This window comes from Ochotona princeps, chromosome 7 (genome assembly GCF_030435755.1).
Source record: "Ochotona princeps isolate mOchPri1 chromosome 7, mOchPri1.hap1, whole genome shotgun sequence".
NCBI classification, from domain to species: domain Eukaryota; kingdom Metazoa; phylum Chordata; class Mammalia; order Lagomorpha; family Ochotonidae; genus Ochotona; species Ochotona princeps.
Genome location: NC_080838.1, coordinates 7,931,476 through 7,947,918, shown reverse-complemented (window position 1 = coordinate 7,947,918; position 16,443 = coordinate 7,931,476). Strand labels below are relative to the sequence as shown.

The 16,443-nt window shown below is 45.9% G+C and overlaps 1 protein-coding gene across 3 annotated transcripts in view; it reads right to left on the bottom strand.

Annotated features, from left to right (window-relative positions):
• The window catches only part of LRBA (LPS responsive beige-like anchor protein), a 609,418-nt gene extending 593,251 nt beyond the window's left edge, over positions 1 to 16,167 (bottom strand). Inside the window, exons 1-2 of one of the 3 annotated variants that reach the window (XM_058666763.1) lie at positions 15,909 to 16,167; positions 14,822 to 15,269 (exon numbers count right to left, since the gene is read on the bottom strand). In XM_058666763.1, the coding sequence (XP_058522746.1) occupies positions 14,822 to 15,040 (219 nt within the window). In that variant the 5' untranslated portion in view covers positions 15,041 to 15,269; positions 15,909 to 16,167. Of the gene's footprint in view, positions 1 to 14,821; positions 15,270 to 15,640; positions 15,854 to 15,908 lie in introns of those variants that run through there. The other 2 variants (XM_058666762.1, XM_058666764.1) reach the window with 2 other exon arrangements.
• Positions 16,168 to 16,443: the final 276 nt, after the last annotated feature.

The window sequence follows — 16,443 nt, the reverse complement described above, 5'->3', positions numbered from 1 at the left end:
CACCTCACTTTGACATAAACTTTGGCAGCAGATGCGAAGTTCTTAAAAAAATTTTTCCTCAAAATCTAGTACACTTGAAGTATTGCCATTCAGGGAACAAATTATATAAAGTCCAAGGAAACAAATATAATATCCTTTGTTACAATGGCATAGGAATAAATGAAAGACCGTTGATAAAGCCTTAAGCTGCCTGTGGAGGACACAACTATTCCTTTTTTTTTCTAAATATTTATTTATTTTATTGGAAAGGCAGATATACAAAGAGGAGGAGAGACAGAGAGGAAGATCTTCCATCCGATGATTCACTCCCCAAGTGATCACAAGGGCCAGAGCTGAGCCAATCCAAAGCCAGGAGCCAGGAACTTCTTCCAGGTCTCCCACGCGGGTGCAGGGTCCCAAGGCTTTGGGCCATCCGCAACTGCTCCCCAGGGCCACAAGCAGGGAGCTGGATGGGAAGTGGAGCTGCTGGGATTAGAACAGGCACCCATATGGGATCCCGGCGCATTCAAGGCGAGGACCTTAACCATTATGCTATCATGCCGGGCCCAGCACAACTATTCTTTTATGCATTTGTATACCTGAAATGCCTCGTGTTTTTTAGCTTTTGTAATTAAGTAGATTAAATAATAAACCCAAAATAGTTCTTTGCATTAGCCACTTACTAACGGGGGTAGGAAGGAGGGAAAGGAGTGACCTGCAGGAGAAAACCCATTGTGAAAGTGTTGCAGTAATCCCAGTAAGAGAGGTGGACAGGTGACACAGCGGGTAAGTTGCCTAGGACACTGAGTCTCCACCACAGCCACTGGGTTCAGGTATCATCTCTGCCCAGTTCCAGGTGCCTGCAGAGCAGTGGGTGATGGCTCAGTGGGTGAGTCCCTGACACCCCAATGGGAAACCTAGACTGCTCCCAGGTTTGGCCTTGCCAAGGCCCAGCCTTGGCGGATACTGGAAGAGTAAACCAGCAGAAGGGAACTTACTAGCACACTCTAAATTTTTCTTTCTGTCTCTCTCTCCCACCAGGGCAGGTGTCTGACACGGCGTTAAAGCACTGCTTGAGCTATATAAAATCCCTATCAGAGTACCTGTATTTGGACCCAAGGCCACTCTGGTCCCAGCTTCCACCAGCGCACACCTTGAAAAGAAGTAGGTGATGACGGGTCAAGGTATTCTACAAGTCTAATAACTCCCACCTTTAAAAGATAATTAAATCACCTACTTGACAGGAGTTGCTATGAAAACAAAGAGAATCTACTCAAAACACAGCACATTGATTCAACCACCCCCTACTATGTTAGGTACTGGCAAGAGTCGCAAGGGAAGTCCCTACTTTCATGTAGTCCTATATTCATAGTCTAATACAAGGAAACATACAATTAAAATGATGAGATAAATATTATGAAAAATAAAGGAGAAAATAAGAGACAAGGAGTGACAAAGGAGGGGTAGACAGTTAACACACACTGCCTAAGCTGCCCATGTCCCAAATAGGAGCCCCTGGGTTTAATTCTCAGCTCTGACTCCTGAATCAACCTTCCTGTAACGTAGACCCCAGGAGGCAGCAGCACCGACTCAAGCAATTGCATCCTGCCAGCCCTGCAGGAGACTTGGATGCGAATTCCCAGCTCCCAGATGTGGTCTCAGCCCAGCACTGGGAGTGAACCACCAGATCCAAGCTCTACTCTGCTTGGTGGAAAGCAGTGGAGGATGATCCACATTCTTGGGTCCCTGCACACATGTGGGAGACCTGGAGGAAACTCCTGCCTCCTGGCCGGCCCAATACCAACCACTGCAGCCATTTCTGGAGTAAACCAGCAGATGGAAGAGTTCTCCCTCTCTTTCTCTGTTACACTGCCTTTCAAAAAAATCTTGCCTAAAAGTTTATTACATAGATATAACTATATATATATACATATATATAATATGAAAATGAAATTTTAGTTTCACGAGATTCAGGGTTGGTAGAGAAGTGAACACAACAAAACAATCGCAATCCCAGCAAGAGGCATGAACCCCAGCCTCAGACTGAACCCACAAAAATCCACACTTCATAACCTCACAGATTCCTTTCTTTAATTAAAAAAATAATGAAGAAACACACACCCAAGAGCCAGCAAAATAAGTCTGTCAAAAACAGTCAAACACTAACGGATAGCAAAATGATCAGATGCATAATATAAAATTGTCACTATGTTTAACACAATAAAAGAAATATCAATAGTATGACACAGAAAAGAAATCACAAAATGATGAATATGAGAAAATTTAACAAAGGTTTTAGATACAAAATTTGAAGATGTAGGGGCTTGTGTTATAACCCAGTGAGTTAAAACTGTAACTGTAACACCAGCCTCCCGCAAGAGCCACTTTGAATCCTGGCTGCTCCACTTGCCATCCAGCTCCCTGATAACGTGCCTGGGAAAGCAGCAGGAGATGGAGCAAGTGCCTGAGCCTCTGCCATCCAGATGGGAGATCCACGGAGCTCTGAGTTCCTGGCTTTGGCTTGGCCCAGCCCTGCACTTCTCCCATTTGGAAAGTGAGCCAGTAGACAATCTCTCTTCCTCTCTCTCTCTGTAACTCAATCTTTCACAGAAATAAATCATTTTCAAAAATCAAGAAACTGAACTGGTACAGGCACTAATAATTCTTAGGGTAACTTTACAGAATTATCTTTTAGTGTTTGCTTCATTTTAGAAAATGAACCTCTTTAATATTGCCTATCTAGCTCATTAAAAAAAAAAAAATGCACTATCAGGGCCAGCACCAAGGTTCAACAGGCTAATCTTCCACCTTCAAACACAGGCATCTCTTACGGACACCAGTCCGTATTCCAGATGTACCACTTCTGATCCAGCTCGCTGCTTGTGGCTTGGGAGGGCAGCACAGAATGACTCAAGCCCCTGGGACTCTGTACCCATGTTGAAGACCCAGAGGAAGCTCCTGGCTTCGGATCGTTCTGCTCCAGTCATTACAGCCCTTGGGAGAACGAACCAGCATCTCCTTCTCTCTGTAAATCTGCCTTACTAATAAAAAAGACAAATCTTTAAAAAGATATGCTATCATTTCATTTGAAACTGATAATCAATATTACTATCAAGATTGCTTACCTTCCAATCCTAACACTAAATCCAATACTTTTAAATGTCTTGTTAAAAAATGTAGAGAAAATTTAAAAAAAGAAAAAACAAAAAAAAAAAAACAGAAAAACTAAAAAAAAAATATATAGATGCACTTTATAACCTCTGAGATAAAATGATCTTTTCCTTAAAGATACAGAAGCCAGGGTAGGTGTTCAGTCTAGTGGTTAGAGCCCTGATTAGGAAGCCTACATCCTCCACAGGAGTGGCTGGTTTTGAGCTCTGGCTCTACTCTGGATTTCAGCTTCCTGTTCACACTTGCCATGGCAGACAGAAGGTGATAGCCCTGGTAACTGAGGCCCTGCCAGCCATGTGGGAGCCCTGCACTGAGCTTCCAGCTTGAACCTTCTACCCGACCCAAGTGCATTGCTGATATTTCCAGAATGAAACTGTGTGGAAATATGTGTGTCCGCTCCCTCACACCTGATCACTAGTTCTCTCAAATAAACCTGTAAAAATTGTTTTAAAAATATTGAAACCCAAAGATCACACAAACTAGCTAGATTCAGTTAGCCACTACACATATAGAATTAAAGAGAATATACTAGTTTTTCTACTAATTCATAAGAAATTATTTTCACTAGCAAACACAAAACCCAAATCTGAAGAGATGTCCAAACTTCATACCTATGGGTGGTGCAGTAGGTAAAAGCCACCTGCAGCTGGGGCTGGTGCTGTGGTGTAGTGGGTAAAAGCCACCTGCAGCACTCACATCCCATTTGGGAGTCAGTCAGAGTCCCACTGCTCCACTTCCCATCCAGCTCCCTGCTCATGTGCCTGTGAAAGCAACAGAACACAGCCCAAGTCCTTGGCCTCCTGCCACCCATACAGAAGAGCCAGCTGCTCCCGACTTCAGACCAACCCAGGACCAGCCTTCGCAGTCAACTGGGGAGTCAGTGGCTGGAAGATCTGTTCCCCCTCTCTGTGAGTGCTACTCAGCCTTTCAAATAAATAAATCTTAAACACACACACACACACACACACACACACACACACACCACACACCAGGCCTAGCACTACAGCCTAGTGGTTAAAATCCTCACCTTGAACACACCGGGATCCCATATGGGCGCTGCTTCTAATCCCGGTGGCCCCGCTTCCCATCCAGCTCCCTGTCTGTGGCCTGGGAAAGCAGTCAAGGATGGTCCGAAGCCTTGGGACCAGGCACCCATGTGGGAGACCTGGAGGAAGCTCCTGGCTCCTGGCTTCAGATTGGCTCAGTTCCAGCTGTTGCGGCTGTTTGGGGAGTGGGCCATTGGACAGAAGATCTTCCTCTCTGTCTCTCCTCCTTCTGTATATCTGCCTTTCCAATAAAAATAAATAAATCTTTAAAAAAAAAAACCCACACCCAGTCATGATCCAATGAACAAAGATCTCATTAAACAAGAAAATCATTTCAGTCCTCATAGACCCATCTCTAATAAAAATATTTGAGATTTCACCAGTTATTAATCTTTCTGTAAGTATAGAAACTATAGCCTCACCACTCTCTAAAACTCAATTTTAACACAAGATAATTAAGTGATTAATGAAATAAAAGAGAAGTCTGAAAAATAAATGCAAAGATCGAGATGCAACACGTATCACAGAACCTACAGCATGTCCATCGGGGCAGCTGACTTTAGAAGGCATTTGGTGAACAATTTGTACACAAAGATTCCACTCCAACACACCTGCAATACGCCACGTTCTAAAACCTCCCACAAGGAACTTTCTACTTCACAAAGCACATTTTGGTCACGTCAGTAACTCCTGGAGAATCTAATTAAGCATTTGAGGAGTGTAAAAAGATCTATCTATACACACTCTGGAAATACAGCTTAACCTACAATTAGGACTATTTTATGAGGCCAGTACAGTCATTTAGAAAGAACATTTGTGCTAAACAGATTTTTTTCAACTATCCTCTTTTGCGATTTATGTTTTACAGAATATATTGTCTCAGCAGTATTTTTAAAAAGATTTATTTGTTTTTATCAGAAAGTCAAATTTTATAGAGGGACAGACCAAAATAAAGATCTTCCATCCATTGGTTCACTCCCCAACTGACCACAACAGCCAGAAGCTGAGCCAATCCAAAGCCAGGAACCAGGAGGCTCTTCCGGGTCTCCCACGCGGGTGCAGAGTCCCAAGGCTTTGGCCGTCCTCGACTGCTTTCCCAGGCCACAAGCAGGGAGCTGGATGGGAAGCGGAGCTGCCGGGATTAGAACCAGTGCCCCTATAGGATCCCGCCACATTCAAGGGGAGGACTTTATCCTCTAGGCCATGGCACCGGGCCCTGGAGACAGGTTTTTTAGACTTTAACCGCTAAGCTATGCACCGGGCCTAGTCCCCGTCACATTTTAACAGCGTCATCCATAGTTCCATCATGCCTATGCAATGCAGTCCCCACCAGAATCCTAAAGGACAGGGTGCCGGTGCCAGGGAGGTTCCAGGAGCTGGACAAGTAGAGCTTCCTGGAGAGTGGTGAGTCGGCAAAGTGGATGGAGGCTTCCTGTCCCTTCACCCACACCTCACCCTGTATCTCTTCAGCTGTGTCCCCTGTAATGCCCTTTAAAATAAACCAGCAAATGAGTCAGCCTAACTTCCGTGAAACACTCAAGCAAATGAACGAAACCTGAGTTGGGAGTTGTAGCTCTCTCAACTTGCAGCTGCCTGGTCAGAAGGTAACATCATCTGCAACTTGCAAACGGCATGGACCAAGTGGAAACAAAACTGTGCCTGCCGGGGCCTGAATTATCACTTCCGTCACCTCCGGAAAACTCAAGCCTTTAAAACTTTCACCAATTCACTCAACTTTCCCTTAATTATCATTAAGCTTAATAAATAATCTAACAATATCTACTCAGGATCTATACTCATTCTGCTCATTCCTCAGGGAAATACAATTGGAAAATATGCCTACAAAATCATTTCTATGGCAAAAGAAAAAAAAGGTTCACTCAACAGTTGTTAAAAGAACTAAAGATGCAGACAAGTGGAGAGACATTCCATGTTCACGAAGACCAAATATTTCCCCAAGTGATTCAACAAACTCAAAGCTTCTCTATCCAACTCCAAGCTTGCTTTCCACAAATATTGATAAGCTGAATCTAACTCATTAAAAAACGCAATGCAACAAAAACAATCATGAAAAAAAAAAAACAAGAACTTGCATTCTCTGCTTCAAAACTTACTACAGATACATAGTAATTAACAGTCTGCAACCAGAATAACAGATGCATGAATCAATAGAAAACAACTCAGGACCCAGAAAAATCCTTACTTTATAGTCAACTGGTATCTTTGTTTGAAACTCTGAGGTTTTAGTTTTTATGTATTTATTCATTTGAAAGAGAGTGACAGAAAGGGAAAGAGAGATCTTACAGCAGCTGCTTTATTCTCCATACGCCAGGGCTAGGCAGGCCTAAGCCACGAGCTAGGAACTCTAACATGTGGGCCATCAATGGCCACCTCCCAGGCGTATCAGCTGGAATCTGTATCAGAAGCAGGGATGCGGCTCGATCCCAGGACTTCCACAGAGGACACCGCGGTCCCAGGAGGTGGCGCGACCCACTTCCAACAACACCAGTCTCATCAACTGATTTGACAAACGTGCCAGGGTGATTCAAGGAGGTGAAGGAATAGCCTTTCAACAAATGACGCTGGGGCAATCAGGAAACTATATACAAACGATGGGTTTAGACTTCTCTTACCCTCAGCTCAAAAGAGCAAAAAATAACTCAAAACGGCCTAAGCAAAGGAGCTTAAACTAAAAAGCGTCTTCAACACAGGATGTAAAAATGCTAAAATTAGATTGTGGTCATGGTTGTAAAAGTGTGTGAATTTCCTTAAAACTGAATAGCACACAGAAAATGAATGAATGTTACCACAGGTCAAGTCTGAGCCAAAGAGCTACCTGAAAATCTTTACCATCAAAACATGAAAATGCTCACTAAAGAAACTCTAGGGCCCGGTGCAGTAGCCTAGTAGCTGAAGTCCTCGCCCTGCACGCGCCAGGACCACATATGGGCACTGTTTCTAATCTCAGTGCCCACTCAGCTCCCTGCTTATGGCCTGGGAAGGCAGTCGAGGACAACCTAAAACCTTGGAACCGTGCACCCACGTGGGAGACCCAGAAGACATTCTAGGCTCCCGGCTTCGGATCAGAGCAGTTCTGGCCACTGTGGCCGCATGGGGAGTGAACCAACAGACAGAACATCTTCCTTACTGTCGCTCCTTCTCTCTGTATATCTTACTTTCCAATAAAAATAAGTCTGGGTCTGGCGTGGTAGCCTAGCGGCTAAAGTCCTTGCCTTAATGTGGCAGGATCCCATATGGGCGCAGGTTCTAATCCCAGCAGCTCCACTTTCCATCCAGCTCCCTGCTTGTGGCCTGGGAAAGCAGTTTAGGATGTCCCAAAGCCTTGGGACCCTGCACCCGCGTGGGAGACCCGGAAAGAAGTTCCTGGGTACTGGCTTCGGATCGGCACAGCACCAGCCACTGCAGTCACTTGGGGAGTGAATCATCGGATGAAGATTTTCCTCTACGTCTCTCTTCCTCTCTGTACATCTGCCTATCCAATAAAAATAAATATTTAAAATAAATAAAATGCATCTAAAAAAAAAAAAAGGAGGTTCCATTGCAGTAGAAAGCTAACAAACTGAGCAGTTCAACAGACTTAGTCTGTCTTTCCTTAAAAAAAAAGGGGGGGCCCGGCGGCGTGGCCTAGCGGCTAAAGTCCTCGCCTTGAAAGCCCCGGGATCCCATATGGGCGCCGGTTCTAATCCCGGAAGCTCCACTTCCCATCCAGCTCCCTGCTTGTGGCCTGGGAAAGCAGTCGAGGACGGCCCAAAGCTTTGGGACCCTGCACCCGCGTGGGAGACCTGGAAGAGGTTCCTGGCATCGGATTGGCGCGCACCAGCCATTGCGGCTCACTTGGGGAGTGAATCATCGGATGGAAGATCTTCCTCTCTGTCTCTCCTCCTCTGTATATCTGACTTTGTAATAAAAATAAATCTTAAAAAAAAAAAAAGGAAAGAAAGAAAAAGAAAGAAATTCTAATGCAAGAACCGCATAGTGTACTGCAGAGCCAGTATGGCCGATAAGGAGATAATGTCGAACTTAACAACTGCAACCATATAAACTACAGATGTTACAAAAATAATACCAACAGTATGCACCATGGAGAATTTAAAGTGTTTTAAAACTACAAGCAGTCTTCAAAAAGTTCATGGGAAATGTGTATTATTAAAAAAAAAAACCTTGCATGGATTTCAAACATTTTTGTACCAAAATACTTTTACATGTGTATATTATTTAAGAAACAAAGAAGGGGAAAGCTCACACCTGTCAACCGACACGTGAGCGACTGTGACCCACATGCATGAGCGCCCACAGCCGCCTCCCAGGGTTTTGCATGAGCAGGAAACTGGAACCCGGGCAGAGCCAGAATCCAAATCTAAGGAAGATGTGGTGTCTTGGTCCACACCTTAACAACTCAGCCAATTTCTCAACCCTAAACCGACCTCAGTTCCTCCTTTCAACAGTGCCCCCTCACACTTACTCACTTAATCCTTCTACAGTGGGAAAAACTGAAGCACCAAGAGATTTTAAACAAACTAGCTCAAGATCAAAACAATCTGTTACAGTAAATGATGATTCAAAATAGCTTTAACACAACTATCATTTACACATTTTCAAAGGATGAGAATAGGGCGAGCATTTCGGTGTAGCAGTTAAAGTAACCGTGTCCTATACTGGACTGTCCAGCTTCCTGCAGCTTTCCGGTCTCAAGGACTCAGAGGCTGTGGTGATGTTCGAGGAACTGGATACTATCACTCAAGTGGGAGACCTGAATTGGGCTCCTGGCTCACAGCCCCATGCATGGAGGACTGTGGGCTAGACGGAACCAGCAAAAATGGAAATTCATTCATTCATTCTCTCTCTCCGCCTGTCAAATGTGTGTGTGTGTGTGTATGAAGAAAATAGTGGGTGCCAGTGGATGGCTCAACTAGCTCTCAGCCAGCAAGCACCAGCATCCCATACAGCTGCCAGTTTGTGTTCCAGTCGCTCCACTTCCCTTCCAGCTCCTTGTTTGTGGCCTGGCAAAGTCGTAAAGGATGGGCCAAAGCCTTGGGACCCTGCACCCATAGGGGAGACCTGGAAGAGGCTCCTGGCTTCAGAATGGCCCAGCTACAGTCGCTGCAATTATTTGGGAAGTGAGCCAGCAAATGGAAGACTTTTCTCTGTCTCTCCTCTATGTAAACATAATTTTCATAAAAATAAATATCTTAGGAAAAATACTGGATATCAGTGGTTGCTTATCCTGTGTCAATTTCTTAGGTAGATTTTTTTTTTTTGAGTGATCACCCCTTCCCTTAGAGCCCCACATACTCCAGAGAGAATTTACCCACCCCTGGTTCTTACAGTTGGTCCTGATTAGTTTAAGCTAGTTAGATAATTTAAGGAGCAACAGCCTCCACATGTATTGGTAAGTCCAGACTTCTGTTTAGAATGTTAAAGCAGAAATGTTCTGTGTTTCAAGTGATATCAACAAGTACATCTGTGACCCCAATTACCACCAGAAGCCACTCTACAACCATGAGGGGAATAGCAACTTATTGAAACTGATATCACAGAAAGCAAAAGAGAAAAGAAACTGGGTCTTTAATATTATCATAATATTGTAAATCTTACTCCACCTTTGAACTTGAAGATAAGTGAACCTAAAGATCCTTTGCAGTGTGCTCCAACTAGTTCAAGCTTTCTATTATTCATAACCTAATTACAAATTGATGTCAAGGTAGACAAAGTTCATTAACAAACATGTTTCTAGAATGGATAACTCTATACTTGTGATGGCAATTTTAAGTAGTAATTAATTTTAGATCTGCACATCAGAATAAAAACTTAGGACCAGCACTGTGGTGAAGTGGGTTACATCAATGTCTGTAGTTTGTGTATTCCATTTGGGTGCCAGTTCAAGTCCCAGCAGCTCCGCTTCCCGTCCAGTTCCCTGCTTGTAGCCTGGGAAAGCAGCAGAGGATGGCCCAAACCTTTGGCACACTGCACCCACACGTGAGGTCCGGAAGAGGTTCCCGGCTCCAGATCAGCTCAGGCACTGTAGCCATGTGGGGAGTGAACTAGTGGGTGAAAGATTCTCTCTCGCTCTCTCCTTCTCTCCCTTTCCCTTTCTCTACAATTCTGCCTTTCAAATAAGTATTTTCCAAAAAAACATGTTGAATAATCACCTTTCAGTAAAGATTCATATAACACCTTAAAAAGTAATCACCTATGACTTTATGTGGACCACATATTCTTAAATATATTGACAGTTTTAAATATTTTTTCTTCAAATTTAAATGTATATCTGAAAGAGAGTAACAAAGTGATGAAGAGAGAGAGAGAGCTTGCATCTATTGGTATAGTCACAAAATGACTTAACCATTGCTCGGGTCAGGCCAAAGCCAGAAGCCAACAACTCCATCTGGGTTTCCCATATGGGCAACAGGAAGTCAAGCCCTGGCCCAGGATCCACTGCCTCTCTGACACAGCTTTAGGAAGCTGAATCACAAGCACAGAGCAGCCAGGACCCAACCACACTCTGACTTGGCATGCAGTCATCCTAACGACAGCCTAACCTGCTGCGCAATGCCCTCTTCTAGATTTCCAATGTTTCCTGAAAAATTAAAAACGTATGACACTGGGTCTGACGCAGTAGCCAAGTGGCTAAATCCTTGCCTTGCACACACCGGGATCCATGTGGACACTGGTTCGTGTCCTAGCTGCTCCACTTTCCTTCCAGCTCATGCTTGTGGCCTGAGAAAGTAATACACGATGGCCCAAAGCCTGGGGATCCTGCACCCACGTGGGAGACCCAGAAGCAGCTCCTGCCTCCTAGCTTTGCATAGGCTCAGCTCCGGCTGTTGCAGTAACTCGCGGAGTGAAATAGCAGACACAAGATCTTTCTCTCTGTCTCTCCCTTCTCTCTGTAAATCTGACTTTCCAAAAAAAAAAAAAAACAAACAAAAGGTATAGCATCACTGGGCCTACATTACTGCAAGGCAACAATCAGCAGGAACGGAGTAACAACTGCCTCTTAAGGTCCACAGAGCTCATGCTGTATAATCAACACAAAGCCTTAGCACGTGCTGCCCTGCTCCTGTAGGCATTAGGAGCACCCTTAACACGTGGCAGGAGACCCAGCAAATGCCACATAACGGGAAGGAAACAATTACATTCTGCTTCTGAAATGTTAGCATTTTAATTAACAGCACATAGCTACTTTTTCAACAACAGAAGCCAGAGGATGGGCGTTTGGTGTGTTGTTGACATTTGGGGAGCCTGCCTCTCACTCCACAGTCCCTGGATGCCAGCCCCAGCTGAGCTCCTGACTCTAACTGCGTGATACAGTGCACCTGGGAGGCCCTTCCTCCCACCAGGAGACTCAAACGGAGTTCTAAGCTCCTCGTCTCAGCCTGGCCCAATCCAGCGGAGGCATTTGGGAACAAAATCAGCAAACGGGAAGTTTCTCTTTTTCTCTTTCTTTCTCTCTCTTTCTCTCTCTCTCTGCCTTTCAAACATATATTTTTTCTTCTTTAAATAATGAATTTATTTTACCTGTCAACATCCTTTTGAGAATCAGATAACACTGAACACCTTTAAATTCCTGACAGGAGCCTTAAACTTAGTACATCCTGAAAACAGGTCAATGTATCAGTTACTCTGAATCACAAATTGGACAGCTGATTTCAACATACAGATGAAGGCAAAAAAAAAAAAAGCGGTTTTAAATTTCAGCAAGGAAAACACAGAAGTTGGTCGTAAGTTTAAAACACATGAACACACTAGCATCAATGGTACATTTTTCAAAATTTATCTGCAGAACAGATCTACCAAAGAAATTACAAGAGGGGTAGTAAATTTCAAAGGGACTGAGACTCTAAGACCAAGCTACATGAGCAAGCTGGGAGCGGCATTTCATAAAGACCTTCTTGGCTCTGCCACCTGCTAGTCAGACCACTCTGGGGGATGGGAGGCTGTCCAACAACACAAATCATTAGTGCTTAAAGCAGCTAATATTCAATCAGTAAAAAAAAAAAGGACTGGTAGTAAACATATTTCTATTTTACTAATACGCCTGTGTATAAAGAGAGCATGTATTTCCTGATGAAGAATCCATGGAGACAGCTGAAGATATCCAGGAGGACTGGGCGATGCTGACGCACTGGCTGGCTAAGTTGAACTTTGTCAGGACTGACACTGCTGTGATGTTTCACTACTTATACATGTCACACTTTTTTGTTTGCATCCTATTTTTCACAAGTTTAGAAGTTTTCATCAAATTTGTACTGTGGACAATAACCAGTTTTCTACAACCACATACTGAATTAAAATCACCTGAAAAACGATTTTTCCTTTTAAGATCTTTCTTAACCAACTTTTTGAAAGCTATTTGAAGCTTACAAAATAAGAAGAAAGAAAATCTACTGATGACGGGTCCATCAGTAGTATTTAGCAGGACCAGTGATTTCTGTGCCCTTATGGAAAGTACCACCTAAGCTCTAAATAGCACTTGGGAAAGAAAAGGAAAAAACACCGCGGCAACCTAGCAGACACTCAGCTTCCTGAAAAGACTGCACTCTAAGAATCATCACATCCTAGGCAATCAATTTAACCTCTGGATCCCTCAATTTGCTCATCTATAAAATTAATTGTAATGGCACACATTTAAAGAGTTGCTGAAAGAAAAATTAAATCATGCATCCAAAACACCAACCGCCTGCCACACAGTAGACAGTAGTACCTTAAAAAAAAAAAAAAAAAAATCACCCATCTCTGAGTTAACTCGATTTCCTCCTTTGAGTAGAAATGGGACTGAGGCTGACAATTAGTTGGAAACATTGAGGTGCAACAGAAAATTCTTTGACGTACTTGTCAGTTTTAGCTCCCAGGACGGCGTCAACGGTGGCAAGATCCCATACAACTCAACAAAGGAGCAAGCAAAGAACTGTAAGGAGAGAACCTGCTGTCTAACCTTCTTGGCAACTTTCCCAGCTCCAGCCAAGAGAAAGAGAGCGATGGTGACCAAGGTTTGTAACTGAACAGCCTTCCCGCTGCTCCTCACAGATGTCTCAGCACCCGGGCACCCGGCAAACCAGCAGCCTGGCAGCTCCAAGCCCCCGCAGCTCCAGGCAGGGTCTAAGCAAACCAGTACTCGAGAATTTAGACTTTCTTTAATGAGGAGAATCAAGTGACTCAGGGTTGGTCATCCACCCCCACACAACACATTCTGAGGAACTGAGGAGCCTGAATCCTCCTGCGAAGGAAAGAATGCTGTTTGTTCACACTCGTGGGCTAGATCACTACCACAGGTCTGTTTATCATCCAGGATACAAGAAGCTTAGAAATTTAAAAAAAAAGGAAAATTCAACTCTGTTTTTAGGTAAAGCAGTAGTCCAATTTACTACGTATCTCCTTTAGTCTCTCAAAAGAAAGTCACCCACACACACAGGGGCCCCAAACTACTGGTGACTACTGAAGATGGATGAGGGAGATTAAAGCTCATTGCACTATTCTGTGTTTAATATTTTTGTAGCATATAATGTCTGTAGGCATTTACATATAAACCCCAACTAACTGGGAGAGAGCCTGTTGGTCAAGAAGCTGTGCTGCAGGTGAGCAGGTAGTAGTGAAGGTCCAATGAAGGAAATAATTAACTGCCCTGGACTACAATAAGCCTAACCTTGAAAATACAGAGGCAAAAGGGAAAGGTGCTGACCGGCTGACAATCATTAGCCATTATTGTTGGGTACCACCTGCTTTCTCAGGAAGCTGGAAGAGGGGCAAGGATCTGAAGGTAGCTTTCCTTTTGATTCTTCCAGAAATTTTAAAAGTTTCCATTAAAAATAAGTTTGGGCATGGGAAGAAAAAAATAATAACAAGCATGTTTAAGAACAGACTAAGCAGAGTACTTCACAGCCACCTCTTCAACACAACATTCTTGGCTAACAAGAGTATTCTAAGCAACTTTCAGTGACCAAGTATTATTCATTGCTGCACATAAATTGACAGAAGACAAAGCTTATATTGCATCTGCCTCTATCCTTTTTTAAACTGACATTCAGTTCTTACAAAACCACTCAGAACACCATCCTAAACTGAATCCAAAAGTTAACTTTTGCCAGTCAAATCTAAAAACGAACCTGATTAAAAACAGAAAAACTAAATGCTAACTTGGCAGCAAATTAATATACTTCATCAGCACCAGGAAGGAGAAACTTTGCACATACAACTCCTAGTAGCAAGTCATAACTTGGGCAGACACAAACCCACAGAGGGTCTTTCAAGTCCAAAAGTCACAAGATGTGACTTTGATGTGCAAGAGGCTGGAGCCTCCAAAGTACAGACAACTCCACGGGCGCCCCTCCCTTGGCCCCCAGCAACAATTTACTTTCTTCAGCACAAAAGGGGTTCTGTTCACTTTCACAAAACCTGGAGCATCTAGGACTGCATGATTCCCTTTAAACTGGAAAAAAAGTGGTGCAAAAAACGGCTTCATTTTAGGTCAGTAGAATGTTTGTACTTCTAAGCCATGGAAAAAGCCATCATTGAGAAAAGCCAGCACATGGCTTGAACTTTCAAACGTCTTGTTCTTTCAACCCAGAGGGGAAAGTATAGGCTTATAAAATATTTACCTAACTTACCAGGTTAAAGACAGTTTCTACAAGATCCCTGTGGGACACTTCGCCAACTTCCACCAGTCCGGTCAGCACGGCAAATTTCATGCGGATGCCCCTGATGGGCAGCCCGGGATTCAGGGACAAGGCGCCCCCTCCGGCAGGGGTCTCTTCACCTTTCCCGCCCCCTCCCCCGTCGTCACCTGTTGGTGGCGGGGAAGGGACACGAAGGTCTTCACTAGCCATGGCTAGCTCAACGCGGAAAGATGACTGGCAGTCGCCCTGGGAGAGAGGCCGGCTGTGCCGCACACCCAACGCCGGACGCAAAGGGTCTCTCTTCCAACTTGTGGGGAAACACGCCCCCCGCCAAAAAAAAAACGGGGGGGATGTGAAGAAAGTCCTCCTCGGCGAAGCGCTGTTCTTGGGAGAATACTTGTCCAATCTCTCTCCCCGAGGCTGACAACAACGCCAAACCCTATTGGAAGATTAAATGTATGTTAACTAGGCTAGGTTTGGATTTGGGGGTGGGGAGGAAAGAGAGGGGAGAATTAGTTAACTGCCCGTCAAGTGAAGTTAGGAAAGGTGTCCCCCACGGGCAGCCCCCACCCCCACCCCGCTGCTCCCCGGGCTCGCCAGGCTGGGTTCTGGCTGAAGGCGGGTCCAGGAGGCCCTGGAACAGGTTCACTCCTCCCCCACACTCTCGCAGGTTCCAGGAGCAGGGCAACCTCTGCTCACAGGTGCACGCCAAAGAGAAAGTGTCGCGGGAAAGGGAGACGGCGACTAGGAAACAGAGGGGACCCCCTCCCCGCCCCGAGCTGCCACCCAGGCACGAAAGTTCCTCCTCACCCAGAGAACTCGGGACTCCGTGCTCACCGCCCCCCTCCCGCCCCGGCCGGGGAGCAGCGAGACCGAGGTGGCGGCGGAGATCCAGGGCAGGAAAAGGCGGGGGGAAGGGGCGGTGATTCTGCTCAACGCTCGGCCCAAGGGGGAGGAGTGCAGCACCTCTCGGAGGCACCTGAGGCTGCCCGGGGCCGGCAGGGGAGCTGTGTGTGGCGGCAGGGAGGGAGGGGCGGCAGCGAGGAGAGGAGGGTCGGGGAGACGGAGGTCAGTGCACCTGGTCGCAGCCTCCAAGTTTTCCCCCCTTAGTCGGCGCCCCGGGAGTCCGCGGCTGCACGGAACTCCATGGCTTCCTGCCCGCCCCACCCCCGCCCCCTGCGCTCAGCCAGTGCAAGGAGCAGCCGCTGCGGGCGCCACGGACGCTGCCACGGTGGCTGCTGCGGGCGGTGAGGATGCTGCTGCCGCAGCTGGGCTCGCCAAGGCTGGCGCGGCTGCCCCACAGTGCCCGCCGGAGCTGCCCCCGGCCGCCATGACAGCGCCGAGGGCTGCCGGGCGCGGCGTGCGCGTGCGCGAGCGGGCGGGCGGGCGCGCGTGCGGGGCGGCCGCCGAGGGCGGGGGCGCTGGGCGCGCTGCCTGAGGAAAGCCGGGGGGCGCGCAGCTCGGGAAGCTCCCCAGCACGCCCTCAGGAAAAAGACAAAAAAAAAAAAAAGGCAAGGGGAGACCTGTCCTTCGGAGGGAGCCCGAGTCACCGGGAGATGGGTGCTCCGGCCGGGGCTGAGGCGCCTACGTCGTGAGGTGACCGTAGGGGCTCT